This window comes from Mobula birostris, chromosome 4 (assembly GCF_030028105.1).
Source record: "Mobula birostris isolate sMobBir1 chromosome 4, sMobBir1.hap1, whole genome shotgun sequence".
In the NCBI taxonomy this organism is placed as follows: Eukaryota; Metazoa; Chordata; class Chondrichthyes; order Myliobatiformes; family Myliobatidae; genus Mobula; species Mobula birostris.
In genome coordinates this window covers 128,330,682-128,354,585 of record NC_092373.1, presented here as the reverse complement: position 1 = coordinate 128,354,585, position 23,904 = coordinate 128,330,682, and the positions used below count along the sequence as shown (strand labels likewise).

The 23,904-nt window shown below is 43.3% G+C and overlaps 1 protein-coding gene across 5 annotated transcripts in view; it reads right to left on the bottom strand.

The window, feature by feature from the left end:
- The window catches only part of znf827 (zinc finger protein 827), a 97,475-nt gene that overhangs the window by 53,912 nt on the left and 19,659 nt on the right, over positions 1 to 23,904 (bottom strand). For all 5 annotated transcript variants that reach the window (XR_011885753.1, XR_011885755.1, XR_011885754.1 and 2 more), the window contains exon 5: positions 2,713 to 2,928. Coding sequence is in view for 2 of the 5 variants with exons in the window: in XM_072256022.1 (XP_072112123.1) it covers positions 2,713 to 2,928 (216 nt within the window). In the remaining 3 variants the exon portion in view is untranslated. The remainder of the gene's footprint in view (positions 1 to 2,712; positions 2,929 to 23,904) is intronic.

The window sequence follows — 23,904 nt, the reverse complement described above, 5'->3', positions numbered from 1 at the left end:
GATTTCGGCTTCTCTTTTTCTAATTTCACAGTGAACTCAATCATGTTATGATCACTGTCTCCTAAGGGTTCCTTCACCTCAATCTCTCCAATCACCTCCGGTTCATTACACAATACCCAATCCAGTACAGCCGATCCCCTAGTGGGCTCAACAACAAGCTGTTCTAAAAAGCCATCTCGCAGACATTCTACAAATTCTCTCTCTTGAGATCCAGTGCCCACCTGATTTTTCCAATCCACTCGCATGTTAAAATCCCCCACAATTATCATAACACTGCCCTTCTGACAAGCCTTTTCTATTTCCAGTTGTAATTTGTAGTCCACATCCCTGCAGCTGTTTGGAGGCCTATAAATAACTGCCATCAGGGTCCTTTTACCCCTGCTATTCCTTAGCTCAACCCATAAAGATTCTGTACCTTCCGATCCTATATCACCTCTTTCTAATGATTTAATATCATTTCTTACCAATAAAGCCACGCCTCCCCCTCTGCCTACCTTCCTATCCTTCCGATACACCGTGTATCCTTGGACGTTCAGCTCCCAGAGACATGCATCCTTTAGCCAGGTCTCAGTGATGGCCACAATATCATACCTGCCAATCTGTAGCTGTACAACAAGATCATCCACCTTATTCCTTATGCTGCGTGCATTTAAGTACAACACCTTAAGACCAGTATTTGATACTTTTTGCTTTGATTTCACTGCAACTTTATTGCACTGCAACTCATCCCAATGGCTACACATTTGCCCCATCACCTGCCTGTCTTTCCTGACATCTTTACTGTTCACTATCTTAGATTTATTTCTGTTTTCCCCTTCCTCCGCTCTATCATTCGGGTTCCCATCCCCCTGCCAAATTAGTTTAAACCCTCCCTAACAGCTCTATTAAACTTTCCCGCCAGGATATTGGTCCCCTTCGGGTTCAGGTTCAATAATAATTGAAACGAATGTAGGTTTACAGTAAAATGGGTGATTGGTGCCATGACCCGATTTTCATTTAACACAATACAATTGTAAAATAGAGGCAATGCAGATTTTGACCAGATAGCTTGAGGGAAGAAAACAAGCAGGGAAATGATTCTTCATCACACTTGTTTCCACATATCCTATTAAATACACTCTGCAGTCCTTTTCTGCTAACTTCAAAGTTAATTATCAATTAATTTTTATATAAGTACATATAACATCACCAGATACAACCCTAAGATTCATTTTCTTGCAGGCATACTCAATAAATCTATAATAGAATAATAACTATAACAGAATCAATGAAAGACTATTTGTCTTTTGTTCAACCAATATGCAAATACAAAAATAAATAAATAATAATAAATAAGCAATAAATATCGAGAACATGAGATGAAGAGTCCTTGAAAGTGAGTACTAACTTGTGGGAACATTTCAAAGATGGAGCAAGCAAAGTTATCTCCTTTGGTTCAAGAGCCTGCTGGCTGAGCGGCAGTAACTGTTCCTGAACCTGCGGGTGGGAGTCCTGAGACTCCTGTACTTTCTCCCTGATGGCAGAAACAAGAAGAGAGAATGTCCTAGCTGGGGGGGGGTCCCTGTTGATAGATGCTGCTATCCTGCGATGCCACTTTGTGTAGATGTACTCAATGGTGGAGAGGGCTTTATTCGTGATGGACTTTTTGTAGGATTTCCTGTTCAATGGTGTTTCCACACCCGTCAGTCAATATACACCCACTACACATTCATAGAAATTTGTCAAGGTTTTAGATGTCATGCTGAATCTTCATAAACTTATAAATAGAGGCACTGCTGTGCTTTCTTTGTAATTGCATTTACGTGCTGGGCCCAGCACAGGTCTTCCCAAATAATAACATGGAGGAATTTTAAGTTGCTGACCCTCACCAACTCCATCCTTCCGATGAGGACTGCCTCATGGATCTCTGGTTTCCTCCTCCTGAAGTCAATAATTAGCTATTTAGTCTTGATGGCATTGAGCATGAGGTTGTTGTTATGGCATCATTCAGCCAGATCATCAATCTTCCCTCTGATATGCTGATTCTTCACCAGCTTTGATTTGGTGTCCATCAGCAAACTTGAATATGGCATTGGAACTGTGTTGAGTCACACAGTCACAAGTGTAAAGCGAGTAGAGCAGGAAGCTAAGCACACAACCTGGTGCTGTAGTTGTTTTGATGGCGATCACGGAAATGTGGCCACAACACTACAGATCAGCTAAGTATCCTACATTACCAATGTCCAACAGGGTCTTGTGATCACAAAAAAAATGTCCAAGACAATGACTTGCATACTGCCTTCATGCCCCCACTCTGACAACTTTCTGTAGCAGACAGCAACACGGTCCACACCAAGGGCAATTCCTCCACTAACCAGCAACTCACTGATGGGGTAGACCTGCAGTACTTTTAAGTTCTTAATGTCCAGCAGTTTTGCGATCGTAAAAAAAAACGTTTAAAAAAGACAAAAACACCTTTGGTTTGCCTCAAAGAGACCGCTGCATCCAAACACGTTGCTGGACTACTGGAAGCTGAAAATGCTTCACAATATGACTTAACCAGGAGCTCAAAGTTACACACCCTCTGCTACAGTAGTAAATTTTAGCTCCAACCTTTAAAAGCAACTTTTCATAACATACCAAACTAATTTGTTCAAACCAAACATTTTGCTCAGTATTAGAAAAATAAATTGAGCAGTTACACAGTTGCAATCCAAGTCAATGGACAAGTACCTGATAGTTTAAACAGGAGTTCTGATGCCACCTTACAAGACATGTCCTGGTTGAACAGCTCTGAAGCAGGAGGAACTTCGGATAACATCTTCGCCGGGGTCTCATTCCCAATAAAATTACCTGATCGTGGTGACTGAATAGGATCAGGTGTTGTCCTCTCCTTAGGCTCATCTTTCACTTTAATCTTTGGAATCAAGGGCCCCTTTTGGTTTGTAGCTATAATTTTAAAAGAATAAAACACATTAGAACAACACTCTATTTGGACCATAATTCTGCTTTATACATGCAGGGCATTTACTATTTCACTACCCACTCTGTTAGCTATCTTATTATGAACATTACTTCTGTTGCATATGAAAACAGTTTCCAGATAGTTCCATTGGGATCAGACACCCCTAAATACTTTCACTAAAAATAACTGTTGCTCTTTTCCCCATGCATAAACAAAGAAATTCCTGTTGGTGTCGGCTGTTTTTAATGCTTTTAATAAGGTATTAGATGAATTAATGCAAGACTAAAATTGTATATTTTACTAACACACTTCATATTTTTAACTTGTGGCAGCTCGCCCACATGGCAAGCGACCCGGCTCCAGCAGTCGCGGGCGAGTCCGCAGCCAGCAGCAACCGAGAGGGCTCTGAGTGCGGGACAGACCTTGGCCCGGAGGCCGACGTCACTTCTGCCCCGCAAAGAGTGGGGGGATGCTGGAAGCGGGCACTTAAGCACACGCGGATTTAAATAGTAAACAGTTCAACCAGACCCTACTTTCACTCGTTGCGTATCAGTGCGACCACATTGGTGACCCTGACGGTCTAACGGCATTTGGACCCAGCATGAACGACTCGGCTCTGCAGAATGCAGTTTCCCTTAAACTGCCAACCTTCTGGACCACTCAACCCCTGGTCTGGTTCGAGCAAGCAGAGGCCCAGTTCCAGGTCAGGCAAATTGTCTCAGACATCACCAGGTATTACTACATGGTGGGCACCCTCCACCAGGAGACAGCAGACCGTGTTATCGACTTTCTGCATTAGCCCCCCGCAACAGACAGGTACGAGGCACTCAAGGCCTTGTTAATCCGCACATTTGGCCTCTCCTGCCGCGGGTACTGCATATGGATGGCCGAGGCGACCTCGCGCCATCAGCCCTGATGAGCGACATGCTAGCACTGGCAGACGGCCATAAGCCTTGCTTGCTTTTTGAACAGATCTTCTTGAAGCAAATGCCAGAAGACATCCGCCTCCTGTTGGCAGATGAAGACTTCAGAGACCCGCGCAGGGTGGCTGCCCGCACGGACGTGCTTTGGCATGCCAAACAAAATGGCGGAACCACCATTGAAATTAGTGCTGCAGCACGGCTGAAAGCCCAGCCCTCCCACACCCCAGCAGCGGAGCACGTAACACCCAAACCAAGGGACGACACCACTTCTGAGTCTTGGTGCTTTTATCATCAAAGCTGGGGTTTCAGGACCTGCCACTGCCAACTGCCATGCTCATTCCAGGGAAACGCCAGGGCCAGCTGTCGCTGATGGCTACAGTGGCTGGTCACCGTGATAGCCTCCTCTACGTTTGGGACAAGCACCCCAGGTGTAGATTCCTGATGGACATGGGGGCGGAAATCAGTGTCCTACCCCCCCCCGAGCCACGATACCCGAACTAGAAGAACAGGACCAGAACTTATGGTGGCCAACAGCAGCACCATCCACACCTATGGCCCAAGAACCATCCCCTTGCAGTTCGGTTCCAACCGCTTTACATGGACACTTACGTTGGCCGCAGTATCACAGCCATTGCTGGGTGCAGACTTCCTCTGTGCACACCGCCTGCTTGTGGATTTGAAGGGACGACGATTGGTTGATGCAAAGACATACCAGACTTTCTCCCTCGGTGAGGCCAGGTTACCGGCCCCGCACCTGGACTCCATCATTTATTCCGACAACGTGTTCGCCAGAGTGTTATTGGAGTTCCCATCTAACATCACGCTGCAGTTTTCCTCAACAGACCCCAAGCATGGTGTGATGCACCACATCCCCACACAGGGACCTCTCCTTCATGCCCAGGCCCGCAGGCTACTGCCCAACAAGCTCCCCCTTGTGAAAGAAGAATACAAGAAGATGGAGGAGATGGGGATTGTGCGGCGTTCTGACAGCCTGTGGGCCTCCGCACTCCATATGGTGCCCAAGTCTGCGGGAGGGTGGAGACCGTGCGGCGACTATAGGAGGGTGAACGACGCCACCACGTCCGATCGTTATCCAGTACCACGCATCCAGGACTTTACGGCCAACCTGCACGGGACACGCATCTTTTCGAAGATTGACCTGGTCCGAGGGTATCATCAGATCCCAGTCCACCCGGACGATGTACCCAAGACGGCCCTCATTACTCCTTTGGCCTGTTCGAGTTCCTTAGGATGCTGTTCAGGCTCAAAAATGCAGCGCAGACATTCCAGAGCCTGATGGATGCAGTAAGGCGAGGTCTGGACTTTCTGTCCATCTACCTGGATGACATACTTATCGCCAGCCGCTCCCGCCAGTAACATCTAGCACATATACACCTGCTCTGCTGCCGCCTAAGCGACTACAGCCTGGCTATCAACCCCTCCAAGTGCCAGTTCGGCCTATCCGCCATCGACTTCTTGGGACACCGGATCAACCGCCATGGAGCTGTTCCTCTGCCGGCGAAAGTTGAAGCCATCCGCCAATTCGCCAGACCCAGCACTGTTAAAGGCCTGCAGGAATTTGTTGGGATGGTTAACTTTTATCACCATTTCCTGCCCTCAGCGTCCCGGATCATGTGGCCCCTTTTCGGCTTGATGTCCCGCAAGGTCAAAGAGGTCACCTGGACAGAGGAGGCGACGGCGGCTTTTGAACAAGCCAAGAACATGCCAGCAAATGCTACGCTCCTGGTCCACCCCTGGGTCGATGTCCCCACTGCCCTCACTGTGGATGCCTCCGATGCAGCAGTTGGCGGCGAGCTCAAACAGCTCATCGAAAGCCCGTGGAAGCCACTCACTTTTTTCAGCCGACACCTACGACCCCCGGAACTTAAGTACAGCGCTTTCGACAGGGAGCTGCTGGCCCTGTACCTTGCCATCCGGCACTTCAGGTATTTCCTGGAAGGGAGGGAGTTCACGTTCTTCACAGACCACAAGCCCCTCACTTTCGCATTTGCCAAAGTGTTGGACCCGTGGTCGGGCTGCCAGCAACGCCACCTGTTGTACATCTCGGAGTTTACCACCACGATCAAGCACATCTCTGGGAAGAACAATGTGGTAGCCGACACGCTGTCACGCACTTCCATCCAATCAGTGCACTCTCTGTCTCCGGGGGTGGATTATGCGGCGTTAGCTAAGGCGCAACGACTGGACAGCGAGATGCTGGTGTACCGAACCACAGTCTCAGGACTCCACCTCGAAGACATACCCATTGGGCCCGAAGGTAATGAGCTCCTTTGCGATGTATCCACCAGGCAACCTCGGCCCATAGTCCCGACCGCTTGGAGGTGCCGCGTTTTCAAAGCCTTGCACGATTTAGCCCACCCTTCCATCCGGGCGACCATCTGGCTTATCGCAGACAGGTTTGTGGGGCACGGCCTACGCAAGCAGGTTGGGCACTGGGCAAGGACATGCACACACTGTCAAACCTCCAAAATCCAGAGGTACGTGAGGGCCCCACTGCAACCCTTCCAGCCGACACATAGGAGGTTTGAACATGTCCACATGGGCATCATCGGCCCACTGTCGGTTTCGAGAGGAGCGAGATACCTGTTCACCACGGTGGACAGGTTCACGAGGTGGCTGGAAGCTATCGCACTCGCTAATACGGCCACGGAGACATGCGCCAGAGCCCTGATTACCACCTGGGTGGCACGGCTCAGACTCCCAGCCCACGTCACTTCAGACAGGGGTGTGCAGTTCACATTGGCTTTGTGGACTGCACCGGCACAACTCCTCAGAACCCAGCTCCACCCGTAATCCAATGGCCTGGTGGAACGTTTCCACAGGCACTTGAAGTCAGCCCTGATGGCACGCCTCCGAGGGCCAGACTGGGTTGGCGAACTCCCCTGGGTGCTGCTTGGCATCCACACGGCACCCAAGGAGGACCTGGCTGCTTCATCCGCCCAACTTGTTTACGGTGCCCTGCTCACAAATCCTGGTGAGTTTGTGCCAGCACCCCGTGGCCAGGAAGACACACCTGCTGGGGTCCTAACTAAACTCCGGGAACGGCTTGGAACACTTGCACCAGTCCCGACATTCCATCACAGAACAACACCCTCTTCCATGTCCAAGGACCTACAACAGAGCAAGTATGTTTTCATTTGCCGAGGCGCGCACAGACCACCCCTGCAGCGACCATACGAGGGACCCAACAAGGTGCTGCGCTATAATGGGACGACCTGCGTTCTCGACATCGGCGGTCGTGAAGAGACTTTTACCATTGACCGTCTCAAACCGGCGCATCTAGACCTTGAATGCCCAGTTGCAGTGCCACCCCCACGACGATGAGGCCAGCCATATAACCATATAACAATTACAGCATGGAAACAGGCCATCTCGGCCCTTCTAGTCCATGCTGAACTCATCTCACCTAGTCCCACCGACCTGTGCTCAGCCCATAACCCTCCATTCCTTTCTTATCCATATAGCTATCCCAATTAAACTTTAAATGACAACATCGAACCTGCCTCAACCATTTCTGCTGGAAGATCGTTCCACACAGCTACTACTCTCTGAGTAAAGAATTTCCCCCTCATGTTACCCCTAAACTTTTGCCCTTTAACTCTCAACTCATGTCCTCTTATTTGAATCTCCCCCACTCTCAATGGAAAAAGCCTATCCACGTCAACTCTATCTATCCCCCTCATAATTTTAAATACCTCTATCAAGTCCCCCCTCAACCTTCTACATTCCAAAGAATAAAGACCCAACTTGTTCAACCTTTCTCTGTAACTTAGATGATGAAACCCAGGTAACGTTCCAGTAAATCTTCTCTGTACTCTCTCTATTTTGTTGACATCTTTCCTATAATTCGGTGACCAGAACTGTACACAATACTTCAAATTTGGCCTCACCAATGCCTTGTACAATTTCAACATTACATCCCAACTCTTATAGTCAATGCTCTGATTTATAAAGGCCAGCATACCAAAAGCTTTCTTCACCACCCTATCCACATGAGATTCCACCTTCAGGGAACTATGCACCATTATTCCCAGATCCCTCTGTTCTACTGCATTCTTCAATGCCCTACTATTTACCATGTATGTCCTATTTTGATTAGTCCTACGAAAATGTAGCACCTCACATTTATCAGCATTAAACTCCATCTGCCATCTTTCAGCCCACTCTTCTAACTGGCCTAACTCTCTCTGCAAGCTTTGAAAACCTACTTCGTTATCCACAACTCCACCTATCTTAGTATCATCTGCATACTTACTAATCCAATTTACCACTCCATCATCCAGATCATTAATATATATGACAAACAACATTGGACCCAATACAGATCCCTGAGGCACACCACTAGACACCGGCCTCCAATCTGACAAACAGTTATCCACCACTACTCTCTGGCATCTCCCATCCAGCCACTGCTGAACCCATTTTACTACTTCAATATTAATACCTAACGATTGAAGCTTCCTAACTAACCTTCTGTGTGGAACCTTGTGAAAGGCCTTACTGAAGTCCATATAGACAACATCTACCGCTTTACCCCAGTCAATTTTCCTAGCAACCTCTTTAAAAAATTCAGTAAGATTTGTCAAACATGACCTTCCACGCACAAATCCATGTTGACTGTTCCTAATCAGACCCTGTCTATCCAGATAATTATATATACCATCTTTAAGAATACTTTCCATCAATTTACCCACCACTGACGTCAAACTCACAGGCCGATAATTGCTAGGTTTACTCTTAGAACCCTTTTTAAACAATGGAACAATATGCCATCCCCGTTTCTAATGACATTTGAATTATTTCTGTCAGAGCCCCTGCTATTTCCACACTAACTTCCCTCAAGGTCCTAGTGAATATCCTGTCAGCACCCGGAGACTTACCCACTTTTATATTCCTTAAAAGCACCAGTACTTCCTCTTCTTTAATCGTCATACTTTCCATAACTACCCTATTTGTTTCCCTTACCTTACACAATTCAATATCCTTCTCCTTAGTGAATACTGAAGAAAAGAAATTGTTCAAAATCTCCCCATCTCTTTTGGCTCTGAACATAGCTCTCCACTCTGATTCTCTAAGGGACAAATTTTATCCCTCACTATCCCTTTGCTATTAATATAACTGTAGAAACCCTTTGGATTTATTTTCACCTTACTTGCCAAAGCAACCTCGTATCTTCTTTTAACTTTTCTAATTTCTTTCGTAAGATTCTTTTTACATTCTTTATATTCCTCGAGCACCTCATTTACTCCATGTTGCCTATATTTATTGTAGATATCTCTCTTTTTCTGAACCAAGTTTCCAATATCCCTTGAAAACCATGGCTCTCCCAAACTTTTAACCTTTCCTTTCAACCTAACAGGAACATAAAGATTCTGTACCCTCAAAATTTCACCTTTAAATGACCTCCATTTCTCTATTATGTCTTTCCGTAAAACAAATTGTCCCAATCCACTCCTTCTAAATCCTTCCGCATCTCCTCAAAGTTAGCCTTTCCCCAATCAAAAATCTCAACCCTGGGTCCAGTCCTATCCTTCTGCATAATTATATTGAAACTAATGGCATTGTGATCACTGGACCCTAAGTGCTCCCCAACACATACCTCCGTCACCTGACCTATCTCATTCTCTAACAGGAGATCCAACACTGCCCCTTCTCTAGTTGGTACCTCTATGTATTGCTGCAAAAAACTATCTTGCACATATTTTGCAAACTCCAAACCATCCAGCCCTTTTACAGAATGGGTTTCCCAGTCTATGTGTGGAAAATTAAAATCTCCCACAATCACAACTTGTGCTTACTACAAGTATCTGCTATCTCCTTACAAATTTGCTCCTCCAATTCTTGCTCTTCATTAGGTGGTCTATAATACACCCCTATAAGTGTTATTACACCTTTCCCATTCCTCATTTCCACCCAAATAGCCTCCCTAGGCGAGTCCTCTAATCTATTCTGTCAAAGCACCGCTCTAATATTTTCTCTGGCAAGCAAGCAACACCTCCCACTCTTGCTCCTCCGATTCTATCACACCTGAAGCAATGAAATCCAGGAATATTTAGTTGCCAATCACACCCCTCCTGCAACCATGTTTCACTAATAGCTACAACATCATATTTCCAGGTATCAATCCATGCTCTAAGCTCATCCACCTTTCTTACAATGTTCCTAGCATTAAAATACAAACCTTTGTAGATGCATTTAAGAAACTCTCCACCTCTTACTCTCTGTTTATCCCTGATGGTGCAAACAACTTTGTTATCTTTTTCTTCCTTCTCCTCCACATCTTCGGTCTGAGTGCTCCAGTTCTCTGTCCCCTGCCTATCCTCCCTCACACACTGTCTACTAGCTTTCTCTATTTGTGAACTAACCACCTCTCTCCTAGTCTCTTCAATTTGATTCCCACCCCCCAACCATTCTAGTTTAAAGTCTCCCCAGTAGCCTTCGCAAATCTCCCCACCAGGATATTGGTTCCCCTAGGACTCAAGTACAACCCGCCCTTTTTGTACAGGTCACACCTGCACCAAAAGAGGTTCCAATGATCCAGAAATTTGAACCCCTGCCTGCTGCTCCAATCCCTCAGCCACACATTTATCCTCCACCTCATTCCATTCCTACTCTCACTGTCGCGTGGCACAGGCAGTCATCCTGAGATTACTACCTTTGCGGTCCTTCTTCTCAACTCCCTTCCTAACTCCCTATATTCTCCTTTCAGGACCTCTTCCTTTTTCCTACCTATGTCATTGGCACCTATATGTACCATGACCTCTGGCTCCTCACCCTCCCACTTCAGGATATTTTGGACGTGATCAGAAACATCCCGGACCCTGGCACCAGGGGGGCAAACTACCATCCAGGTTTCCTGGCTGCACCCACAGAATCGCCTATCTGACCCCCTAACTATCGAGTCCCCTATTACTACTGCCCTCCTCTTCCTTTCCCTACCCTTCTGAGCCACAGGACCGGACTCTGTGCCAGAGGCACGGCCACTGTTGCTTCCCCCAGGTGAGCTGTCCCGTCCCCTGCCCCCACCCCCAACAGTACTCAAACAGGAGTACCTATTGTCAAGGGGCACAGCCACTGGGGTACCCTCTAGTACCTGACACTTCCCCTTCCCCCTCCTAACTGTGACCCACTTGTGTGCCTCCCATGGCCCCGGTGTGACCACCTGCCTGGAACTCCTCTCTATCAACTCCTCACTCTCCCTGACCAGACGAAGGTCATCAAGCTGCAGCTCCAGTTCCCTAACACAGTCCCTAAGGTACTGCAGCGCGGCGCACCTAGTCACCTAAAATACTGGGGGGGGGGGTGTCATGTGGCAGCTCGCCCATGCGGCAAGCGAACTGGCTCGAGCAGTCACGGGCGAGTCTGCAGCCAGCAGCAACCAAGAGGGCTCTGAGTGCAGGGCAGACCTCGGCCTGGAAGCCAATGTCACTTCCAGGAGCGGAGGATGCTGGGAGCGGGCACTTAAGTGCACGCGGATTGAAACAGTAAACAGTTCAACAAGACCCTGCTTGACTCAGTGTGTTGCTTTCACTCGTTGCGTATCAGCGCAACCACAAACTCATATTTTTCACAATGTGGTGTTTGTCCCCACCTACTGGTGGTACAGCAGTATAGTAGTTACATAACAGTTTGTCACCTTTTCATTTTTTCATTGACTAAAGGCTGATTTATACTTGTGCATTAAATGTACGCCATAGCTGCAAACCCTATGCAATATCTATGCTGAACCCTACGCCGTAGCCTAACGCGCACTTCTCCCAAAATGTAACTACGCGTCGCAACGACGCAGACCGCAACAACTGTGGTTGGTCCGCTTGGTAGCATTGCATTTCCTCCTACGCTGCAATAGCTTCCCATTGGGCAACTGAAGGGCAGGGAAGGAACTCTGGCTGCAATGCTTTCCATAAAGCTTTACAGACATCTGAAATTATGGAGGACCCTGTGCTTGATGCTAGTTTGTAGCTAGCTGCTACAGCCTGTTGACTTCCACCTGAAGCTAAAACTCGAATGGTGATTGCCAGTCTCTGAGTATACTGTGGCTCTGACATCAATTGCTATGAAGTGCTTCGAGAGATTGGTTATGGCACACATCAACCACAGCCTACCAGTCAACCTCGACGCTTTGCAATTCGCCTACCGGAGCAACAGGTCAATGGCAGATGCCATCTCTCTGGCCCTACATTCCTCCTTAGAACACCTGGAGAATAAAGACGCATACATAAGGCTCCTTTTCATTGACTACAGCTCTGCCTTTAATACCATCATTCCAAATAAACTGATTCCTAAGCTCCGGAACCTGGGCCTTAGCACTCAGATCTGCAGCTGGATCTTCAACTTGCTCACAGACAGGACCCAGGCTGTAAAAATAGGGGACAAGCTCTCCTCTACAATCACTCTGAGCACCGGTGCCCCACAAGGCTGTGTACTCAGCCCCCTGCTGTACTCACTGTACACCCATGATTGTGTTGCCAAGTTTCCATCAAACTCAATATATAAGTTTGCTGATGACACAACAATTGTAGGCCGTATCTCGGGTAATGATGAGTTTGAGTACAGGGAGGAAATTAAGAACCTGGTGGCATGGTGCAAAGACAATAACCTATCCCTCAATGTCAGCAAGATGAAGGAATTGGTTGTTGACTTCAGAAGGAGTAGCGGACCGCACGACCCAATTTCCATCGGTGGTGCGCAAGTGGAGCAGGTTAAAAGCTTTAAGTTCCTCAGGGTCAATATCACAAATGACCTGACTTGGTCCAACCAAGCAAAGTTCACTGCCAAGAAGGCCCACCAGCACCTTTACTTCCTGAGAAAACTAAAGAAATTTGGCCTGTCCCCTAAAACCCTCACTAATTTTTATAGATGCACCGTAGAAAGCATTCTTCTAGGGTGCATCACAACCTGGTATGGAAGTTGTCCTGTCCAAGACCGAAAGAAGCTGCAGAAGATCGTGAACATGGCGCAGCACATCACACAAACCAATCTTCCATCCGTGGACTCACTTTACACCGCACGCTGTTGCAGCAGTGCTGTCAGGATAATCAAGGACACGACCCACCCAGCCAACACACTTTTCGTCCCTCTTCCTTCCAGGAGAAGGTTCAGGAGCTTGAAGACTCGTACAGCCAGATTTGGGAACAGCTTCTTTCCAACTGTGGTAAGACTGCTGAACGGACCCTGACCCGGATCTGAGCCGTACCCTCCAAATATCCGGACTCGCCTCTCGGTTTTTTTGCAGTACCTTACCTCCGATTTTTCTATTTTCTATTTATGATTTATAATTTAAATTTTTAGTATTTACTAATTTTAACTATTTTTAATATTTAATATTTGTAATCCAGGGAGTGTGAAGCGCAGAATCAAATATCGCTGTGACGACTGTACGTTCTAGTACCAATTGTTTGGCGACAATAAAGTATAAAGTACTCTGCGAACACTGATGCGAAATAAATGGTTGGAGACGATAAACCAAATCATCAAATCTAGCTGATGTCATCCAAAAATATTTCAAATGCATTTCCTCATCCATGTCTCTCACTGGCCAGACAAGCACAGAAAATTCACCCTCCTTCAGTTTCAGTCACCATTGTTTGAAGCTTGAGTTTTCTCGTGTTGAAACACGAAGTAACTCAACACAGTGGCATAGAAACCCCACCGCCAGCTAGCGTTTTGGCGGTGAATTGCAGACCGACACAGACACACCAACACACAAGTATAAATGCTCACAGCGGTGTAGCCCACTTGCGTAGACTGCGGCGTAAGCTAGTATGCACAAGCATAAATCAGCCTTAAGTGTTAGCACATGACACACATTGTGACTGTGTAACTTTTAACTGGTCCTTCCCTATCTCAGGAATTTGTCTTATCTGTGTATGTAAGCATCAGGCTCTGCAAAAATCGCCATCTTTGATCTTGTCTTATGCCTTCGTCTCAGTTCATATGCTCCGTATCTGTTCCTTTGTTTAAACTTTAAAATAAACAATCACGAAGCAACAAGTTTTCACTCATTCTTGGACTCCTAAAAGAACCTGGGGATCAGACAAATCACCAGATCCCACAGTTGGCTTACAGATTTGTCCATCAGCGTGCATATCAGAAAAAACGGCAAATCCTCATAATTCGCAGAAACATTTTAATTATACAAAGGGGAGTAAATTCCTCAAAATCAAAATAGGCAGATATTGGGAATATGAAAAAAGACATTGCTCAGCAGATCAAACTGCTTTCATTGTAGACATTTTCTGATAGTCAAGAACTCAAGAATAATAATGTCAGACTACAAGAACAACATTGGAATTGACTTCTTGTTGTGAACTTTGGAATTCTCTACTCTCGAGACCTGAAGATGCGCAATCACTAAGTACCTAAGATATGTTGATTAGATAAGAAATTGCACTGAGGTAGCAATCAACACAAATCGCGAAGAATGGTCTAATCATGGTCTAATCCTGTAACTCTCAAGTTCTTCTTTCATATCTGACCTCTGACCCAAATCAATATATCTACTTTTACCTCGTTATCTGTTGATTTCTGGTTAATGAAAGGTATTATCAAAACTGGATTGGAATTTAATAATCAATCTAGCATTAATTAAAACTTCTAATGCTATATGCATGAAGTACTCCCTAACTTCACTCCTAAAATCACAACGAATTTTTAGAAAGAGATCCTAGTAATTGTCCAATTAGAACACAATAAAATAGGAGGCTTAAACCACTATGCCATTGTAACCTGCCATTCAATACAATGGCTGATCTAAGCTAGCTTCAATCCTGCACCAATTTCCATTACCCAAAATTCCTCAATCTTTCATATATTTATCCAACTCCACCTTAAATGATCTGGCCTCCACCACCCTCTGGGACAGAGTATTTCAGATATCCTTTTACTTCACCTTATTTTGAAACTGTGACCCTTTGTTTGTGACTCTCCCATTCATGAAAACATCTCAGTAAATCCCTCTTAGGATGTTACATCTTATAAGCTCATCTTTTATTCTTGTGAACTCTAATGAACACAAACCCAAAGTGTCTAGCCTCTCGCATCAGGACAACTTTCACAAAGATAATTCCTCAGACGAGAATCTCCTTTGGACCACCTCTAATGCTACTATATCCTTATTAAAGTAAGAGGTCAAACTGTGTATAGTATTCTAGATGTGGGATCCACCACACCCTGTACAACTATAACAAAAACTCACCATTCCTCAACTACAGCCCCTTAGCAATCAAGGCATAAATGCTGTTTTGCCTTCTTAACTATTTACTAGACCTACCTGCTAACGTTTGGTAAATTCATGTACGAGATCATTTAATAGATTCCCTGAATATTCATTTACAGTCTCTATTTAGATAATTACCTTTTGATTCTTCTTGGCATGCAAGAATTCAGATTTCCCCACCTTAAACTTTATTAGCCAGGCATTCACTCAGTCACTCTGTACATTGTTGCAAACATCACAATGCCCTCAGCACGGTACCTCCTTCCATCCATTTCTGTATTATCAGCAAACCTGGAAACATTACATTTCATTCCCTCCTCCAGATCATTAATGTAGATAATGAACAACAGCGCCAAGAACCGATTCCTGAAGTACTCCACTAGTTATATTCTTCCAGATTGAAAAAGACCTACTTATTCCAAATCTCTTTTCTATGCAAGTCAGTTTTCAATCCATGTTAATGCTATTCTTTAAATATCTTGGGCCCTTAATTTATGTAAACTCTTGTGTGGCATTTAATTAAATGGCTTTTGGAATTCTAAATACATTACACGCATAGGTTCCCCTCTATCAATTCCTCTTACATCCTCAAAATAATTGTGCAAATTTGTCAAATACTATTCACCTTTTGTGTTGACTATATTCAGCATACCTAAACAATTGCTTAATTCCTCCAGTGATTACTGATGAGCATTTTGCCAACACTAGATGTTATCCGAACTGAACATTCCGAGTTGTTCCTTTTCAATAAGACATCACATTGTCTATTTTCCAGTCTTCTGGAACACTCCCGAAACTTAGAAAGTTTTGAAAAATTTCATCTGTTGGGTCCACTACTTATTTTAAATTATTTGGGGAAGGCTATTGGGTCTCAACAATTTATCCGCTGTAGCCTTGTTAGCTTACCTTCTACAAATCCTAATCACAAGATCCTCCATGTTATTTAAAATTAGCCCACCTGTTTTCTGAGAGAGCAACATACACAAAATACTGAAAGAATCCAGCAGGTACCTCCAGCATTTCGTGTGTGTTGTTCAAGATTTCCAGCATCTGCAGAATCTCGTGTCTGTGCTTTCTTAGAGGTATTTGGAATGTTCTCCATGATGAGGCAGATGCAAAAATTGATTTAATATATCTACCATTTCTTTCTTCCCTGTTACTAATGCACTCTCCTCATTCTCAAGTGGACCAACATTTCACTTAGAACATTTATTCACAGAACACGCCATTCGTTTTGATATTACACAGAAGTTTCTTTTTAAAATCATTTTCTTCTCTAGTTCCTAAAAACTTCCAAGTTGCCTGGCCTATGATCAGCCCTCGTTACTTCATACCTTTCATTTCATTATATTATCACCCACGACCTTGATTGTTAACCACAGATCGTGCCCCTTTCTCACCAAATCTGTCTTTTTAATTAGAATTAACTATTGGAAACTGTGAACACTGTTTGAGTATGTGCCATTGTTCACCTACTGACCCATCTCTGAGCTTAGACACCTCCATCTCATTATAACTGCCCTTATTCAAGCTGAAAACAATGGTTCTATGGTGTCCATCCTCTGACTGCATCTGGAATTCTATCATATAGAACAAGCCCTTCAGCCCATGAAGTCTATGTTGAATTACTCTAAAAAAGGAGTTCCCATTATTTATTCCTATTACGTAGAGGGCAGTGGACCCCAGGTTGGGAACTCCAGCTCCAAATCCTTTCTGCCTATACTTGATCCTTACCCCTCCATTCCTTGCTTATTCATGTGCCTATCTAGCAGCCTCTTAAATACCACTATCGTAGCTGCTTCTACCCCTGCTCCTGGCAGCCTGTTCCAGGCGCCTACTAATCTGTGTAAGAAAAGTGTCCTTCACCTTTCCCTTAAACTTTCTCCTTCTCACCTTAAATACATGCCCTCCAGTACTTGTCACTTCTACCCTGAGGAAAAGAGTCTGTTTACCCTATCTACACCTCCCAGAAGTTTATAAACTTCTATCAGTCCTCCACTCAGCTCTGCCACTCTAGAGGAAACACCCCAAGTTTGTTCAACTTCTCACAGCACCTACCCTCCAAACAAGACAGAATGCTGGTAAACTTCTTCTGCATCCTTTCCACAGCCTCTACATCCTTCTCGTAATGGGGCAACCAGAATTGCACCCAATACTCAGCTTTGCCTGTTGCTTGGTAGCCGGGGTGGAGTTGAAGTGCTCAGCAGAGATGGTGCTCGGTGTCGGAGGGCTGGTCGGAGGCTCGAAGTTTTCGGACAGACTCAGAGTCAGACTGGTCGGGTGCTTCCAGGATGCTTCATCGGTAAGTTTGCGGCGCTGGAAGCTCATGGCAAGGAGAGTTTCTCCCTTCTACCGTCCATGTGAGAATGATGGGCTATCGGGACTTTGAGACCTTTTTTTTTTACCGTGCCCATGGTCTGCTCTTATCAAATTACGGTATTGCTTTGCACTGTTGTAACTATATGTTATAATTATGTGTTTTTTTTTGTCAGTTTTAGTCTTCGTCTGTCTTGTGTCTCTATGATATCATACTGGAGGAACATTGTATCATTTTTTAATGCATGCATTTCTAAATGACAATAAACGAGGACTGAGTGTCCTCAAAATCTAATACTTCTTGTGCAACCTAACCTAAGTTTTATATAGTAGAAATGAAGGCAAGCATACCATAAGGCTCCTTTAACATCCTCTCTATGTACATGGCCACTGTCAGGGAGCTATGGATATAAACCCCAAGATCCCCCTGTGCTTCATTGCTATCAAGGGCCCTACCATTAATTGCACATGTTCCCTTTACATCTGACCTCCAAATGTGAAATACCTCAATCTTGCTTTGATTTAACTCCATCTAGTATTTCCCTGGCCATATCTATAACTGATATATATTCTGTATCCTTTGACAGCCCTTTACACTATTATGCTGGTGCCACCTAGCAAATCTTTAATCACAAAATCCTTTATTTTGACCAAATGTAAAATCATTTGTTCTTTAGTAGATTCCGTAACAGACTGTACAAAGAAGCAAACCCTGATGCACTCTATGAATTCTTCTACAATATTCTTGCTGATTTGATTCTTCCAATCAATTTATAGTTTAAATTTGTCCAAAACAATTGCAATTCCTTTCAATTACACTCCATTTATGCTTCATTCTATAGAAAGATTACATTTTGGGGGTGCAATAGCCCACTGTCACCTCTGCTAATTTTGCTTCCAAGCCACACTGATCCCCCATTACTATCAAGTGCCTCTATACACTAGTCAAACTGCTCTGAAAACTTTGCTCAGTAACAATGCCACCCCTCGGTCTCCTTTCCCCTTTGGCCTGCTCTTTCACTGATCACCCAGCCCTGGTTACCTTGCAACCAAATCTCTGTAACATCTATTACATCATGTTCATATGTGCCTATCAATTTATCTATCTTATTGAAAATGTTACACGCATTCAATGTTACACGCTCTTGGACTGTATTCCTTGGAGCTTAGAAGAATGAGGGGAGACCTCATAGAACCATTTCGAATGTTAAAAGGCATGGACAAAGTGGATGTGGCAAAGTTGTTTCCCATGATGGGGGAGTCTAGTACGAGAGGGCATGACTTCAGGATTGAAGGACGCCTTTTCAGAACAGAAATGTGAAGAAATTTTTTTAGTCAGAGGGTGGTGAATCTATGGAATTTGTTGCCACGGGCAGCAGTGGAGGCCAAGTCATTGGGTATATTTAAGGCAGAGATTGATAGGTATATGAGTAGCCAGGGCATCAAAGATTATGGTGAGAAGGCGGGGCAATGGGACTAAATAGGATAAAATGGATTAGCTCATGATAAAATGGCGGAGCAGACTTGATGGGCCGAATGGCCTACTTCTGCTCCTTTGTCTTATGGTCTTATGGTCTAAATACATGCTGCTAAGTTTTGAGGGTTTTTTTTAGAAACAGTTTTTTTTTTACTAACTTTGAATTTGTTGCAGTTTTCACATTTTCTGCCACGGTTTGTCAAACTTTGCCTGTCAGTTTCCCCCTCACGACTCACTGCCACTGCTTTTTCATACCCTCTTGTTCAGTTTAAAACCCTGATTTACAATCGGAGCATTCACCTACAAAGAAAGACTAGATAGGCTGAGCCTTGCTTTGGAAGGCTGAAGAGGGACCTAGCTGGTGTACAAAATTATTAAGGACATAGATAAGGCAGATAGTAAGAAACTTTACCACACAGCAGACGTTTGAAACCAGAATACACAAGGTTTTGGATAAGGGGTAACAAATCAGGGGAATTTAAGGAAGAATTGTTTTCAATCAGAGAATGGCTGGTTGAAACCTGGAATGCATTGCCTGTGGATATGATGCAAGCAGTTACAATCACAGTATTTAAGTAGTATTTAGGTGAGTACTTGAAACACATGACATAGTGCTGAGAAGTGGAATTAGTACAACAGGTAATGGCTAGTGGAACTGAGGTTTTCTTTTAGGAGTTGAATTAGAATCTGTAATTTTTTTGATTCAGAGATAAGGTGTTATTAACTTATAAAGGAAAATTTGACTAAAATCCCAAAGATTTTGAGCTACAGAAACTTTACAAACATGGAATATTAAACAAAGAGAGAAAGAATTAAAAGTCAGAGCCCAGTATTTCAGGAGAAGGGTTAGGAAATACTTCAAAGGTTGCTGCTAAAGTGAACTTCTCTACTACAGAAAACAGTATGTGACAGCTCATGTGTTATTTTGAAATTATGAGGTTGATATCCTTGGCTTTCTAAAATCAATTAAATGTGTTTCCAAAGCAACTAGATGAATTTGAGAACAGTCATAATCTCACGGAATGACAAAACAGGGTTCAACAGTTTACTACTCTGTTTGATTTTCTTTTTTTTTATATAAATCACTAACCAACCTAGATGGCAACTAGGAAATTACTGCCTTTCCTTACCAGACTATAGTTCTTCATATTCATTACATTATCTATAATCCAACACCCAGCAAAGCTTCTGCAAGACAAAACCTTTGGATGTCTCCCTTTCCAAGGTAAAATCAACTGCCTGTCTGATTCAATTTCAGAGCCAACAAGAAATAAAATTTGTCACCAAGCACTATATTCTGTGTTACTCTTGCACCAAGGCAGCAGTTCAGTGCAATACATAAAATTACAAAAACACTCTGTAAAAGTTTTAGACATCCTAGCTATATATACACTTTTGCACAGTACTTTATCTTAGTTCAGATATATTCAAAATGTATTTTTGAATTCAAGATGACAAATTAAATCTCACATCAATCTTTCCCTTCTCCCTCATCTCAACCATAACTCTTAACTCCTCGGAAACTAATTGAATTTCAGCACAGTAGGAGATGGATTTTAAAAGATTTAACTACCACTTGAACACCAATGTAATCTTGTAAACTGCAGTAAAATTATAGGAAATCTATAGCTCAAAGAATACTGAAATTGGTAACCACTATTCCAAGTTTCAAGCATAATATTTTTTTTAAAATCAGAACTAGCTCATGTGAACGTGCCTGTAGTTAGCTTTCAACCCACTTTAATTTCAACTGATGTAGATGTAACAATTACCATTATCACCTATTGTCCAGTAGAACTCACATCTATGGTGATGAAGTGCTTTGAGAGGTTGGCCATGGCTAGAATCAACCCGTCACAGCAAGAAACTGCCATTTGCTTATCGCTACAATAGGTCTACACTGGATGTGATCTCATTGGCTCTTCATTTGGCCGTGGATCACCTGGACAATACTAATACCTATGTCAGGCTGCTGTTTATCAACTGCAGCTCAACAGTTACAATAATTCCTACAGGTCTGATCAAAAATCTCCAAAACCTGGGCCTCTGTGCCTCCCTTGCAACTGGATACTTCTCTGCAACTGGATACTTGACTTACTTACCAGAAGACCATAGTCTGTGTGGATGAGAAATAATACCTCCACCTTGCTGATAATCAACACTGACGCATCTCAAGGTTGTGTGCTTAGTCCACTGCTCTGCTCTCTCTACACCCATGACTGTGTGGCTAGGCACATTTCAAATGCCGTCTATAAATTTGCTAACAAAACACAATTATTGTTGGTAGAATTTCAGATGGTGACGAGAAGGCGTGCAGGAGCACGACAGATCAGCCGGTTGAGTGGTGTCGCAGCAATAACCTTGCAGTCAATGTCAGTAAGACGAAAGAATTGATTGTGGACGTTAGAAAGGGTAAGATGAGAAAACACACACCAGTCCTCAGAGAGATCAGAGGTAGAAAGAGTAAGCAATTTCAAGTTCCAGGGTTTCAGCATCTCTGAGAATCTATCCTGGGCCCAACATATCGATACAGTTACAAGGAAGGAATGATAGTGGCTATATTCCATTAGGAGTTTGAGGAGATTTGGTATGTTACCAAAGACTGGCAAATTTCTACAGATGTACCGTGGAGAGCATTCTAACGGGTTGCATTATCGTCCGGTATGGGGGTGAAGGGGACACTACATGTGATTTAAATAAGCTGCAGAAAGTTGTAAACTCAGTCAGCTCCATCATGGGCACTAGCCTCCCCAGCATCGGGGGCATCTTCAAGGAGCAATACCTCAAAAAGGCAGCATCCATCATTAAGGACCCCCATCACCCAGGACATGCCCTTTTCTCATTGCTACCTTCAGGGAAGAGGTACAGGAGCCTGAAGGCACACAGTCAATGATTCAGGAATAACTTCTTCCCCTCTGCCACCAGATTTCTGAATGGACATTGAACCCATGAACACTACCTCTCTACTTTTTTTTTGCACTACTTATTTCTGCTTGCTTTATGAAACATCACAGCACAGGAACAGGCCTTTTGGCCCTTCTTGGCTGTGCCGAACCATTTTCTGCCTCGTCCCACTGACCTGCAACTGGACCATATCCCTCTATACACCTCCCTTTCATGTACCTGTCCAAGTTTTTCTTAAATATTAAAAGTGAACCCGCATTTACCACTTCATCTGGCAGCTCATTCCACACTCCCACCATTCTCTGTGTGAAGAAGCCCCCTCTAATGTTCCCTTTAAACTTTTCCCCCTTCACCCTTAACTCATGTACTCTTTTTTTTCCTCCCCCAGCCTCAGTGGAAAAAGCCTGCTTGCATTCACTTTTTATATATTTGCAATTATGTTATTATCTATACAGCTTTATTAGGTATTGCAATGTACTGCTGCCACATGCTGGTGACATTAAACCTGAATTTGATTCTGAAAACAAAAGACAGATCATTCCAAAACATAGAATCAACAATTATACTACTTCATATACCATGTATATAGTGCAGGTTTAACATTGGAAAAATATATTCTAATGAGAAATAACTGATTCTGCTTTTGTAAGATGTGGAAGAATTATTCTGACTACAAACTGTTGTCTTACATATGTATAAACAAACTATACTCAGCGCACAATAACACTGTGGAACATGTAGCCAGAATGATGTAATTACTGCCCCAATGTCTATGTTATACATCATAAAGTGCAGCTGTAAATACATTCATGTACACAATTAGCAAAATGAATCTAGTAACTTATTAACTATGTTGCCCTTTTCAAATACTATCGTAAACTGAGTGACCAAAATTACAACCTCAAGATTGGTTCCATGATACACTTAATAGCTCTATTACTGTATTCTGTTGCTGTTCTATATTTAGCAATCTGTATCAAAGTTCAAAGTAAATTCAACATTCAAAGTATATTTATTATCAAAGTATGTATGTGCTACCATATGTTACCAAAGTATGTATGTTACCTTCAGATTCATTTTCCTGCAGGTTTTTACAGGAAAAATAAAGAAATTGAATAGAATTTACAACCACCAATGTGCAAAAGAAGAAAAGCTGCAAATACAAAAAAAACTGAGAACATGAATTGTAAAAGAGTCTTTGAAAGTGAGTCTGTAGGTTGTAAAATCAGTTCACAGTTGAAGTCAGTGAAATTATCGACATGGTTCTGGAGCCTGATGGTTGTAGGGTAATAACTCTCCCTGAATTTGGTGCTATAACATTCACAGCAAACTTATCATCATAAAATAAATCTAGGTTGTCAGCTATTGTATAACTCATTCAAACCTCTATTCTGGAATTAGTACCTCAAAAGAATATACTGAACACTCCAGAACATTACTTGACAATGCATTAAAAGTTTGGAATCAGGATACATCATTTTTGTACCATAATAAAGGTTCAAATCTTATCTAGCTGCCTCACTCAACAGATATAGCATTTTACAGTGCTGACCAATCACAAATGCAAAACAGAACTATAGATTATCAGGTCTAGAATAACTCCTGATAAATCTTTGCAATACCTCAAAGAACCATAAACTTTCTCAGACGATTTGACAATATTTCACTTACGGAGGAGCCAAGTGAATGAGGCCACTTTTAGATGAGATCCATTTGATTAAGGGAAATATTTTAAATTTTACTAATGTAAAATACTTCCCTCAATATTTGTATTATAGATTAGCACCAAAACATATTCCTCAACTCTTTGATTACAAGGGAAAAAAACAATACTTTTTTTAAAGAAATAGTAGTCTATCAGCATTGTTTATTTATATTGTTCCCATTGATATAATAAAATAATAAAAGGTTGCCGTTAATCTCAGACACAAAAAAATACAATTGATTCAACATCTGCAGTTATCAGTGGCCAATAATTCACAGCTTAACTACATTGTGTGAAAAAATGTTTCAGATTTCACCCTCAGATTACAGCATACAGAAATATACAAAACCATTGCTGCATTTTTAACTCAAGAAAAAAATGACATATCCTAACTTT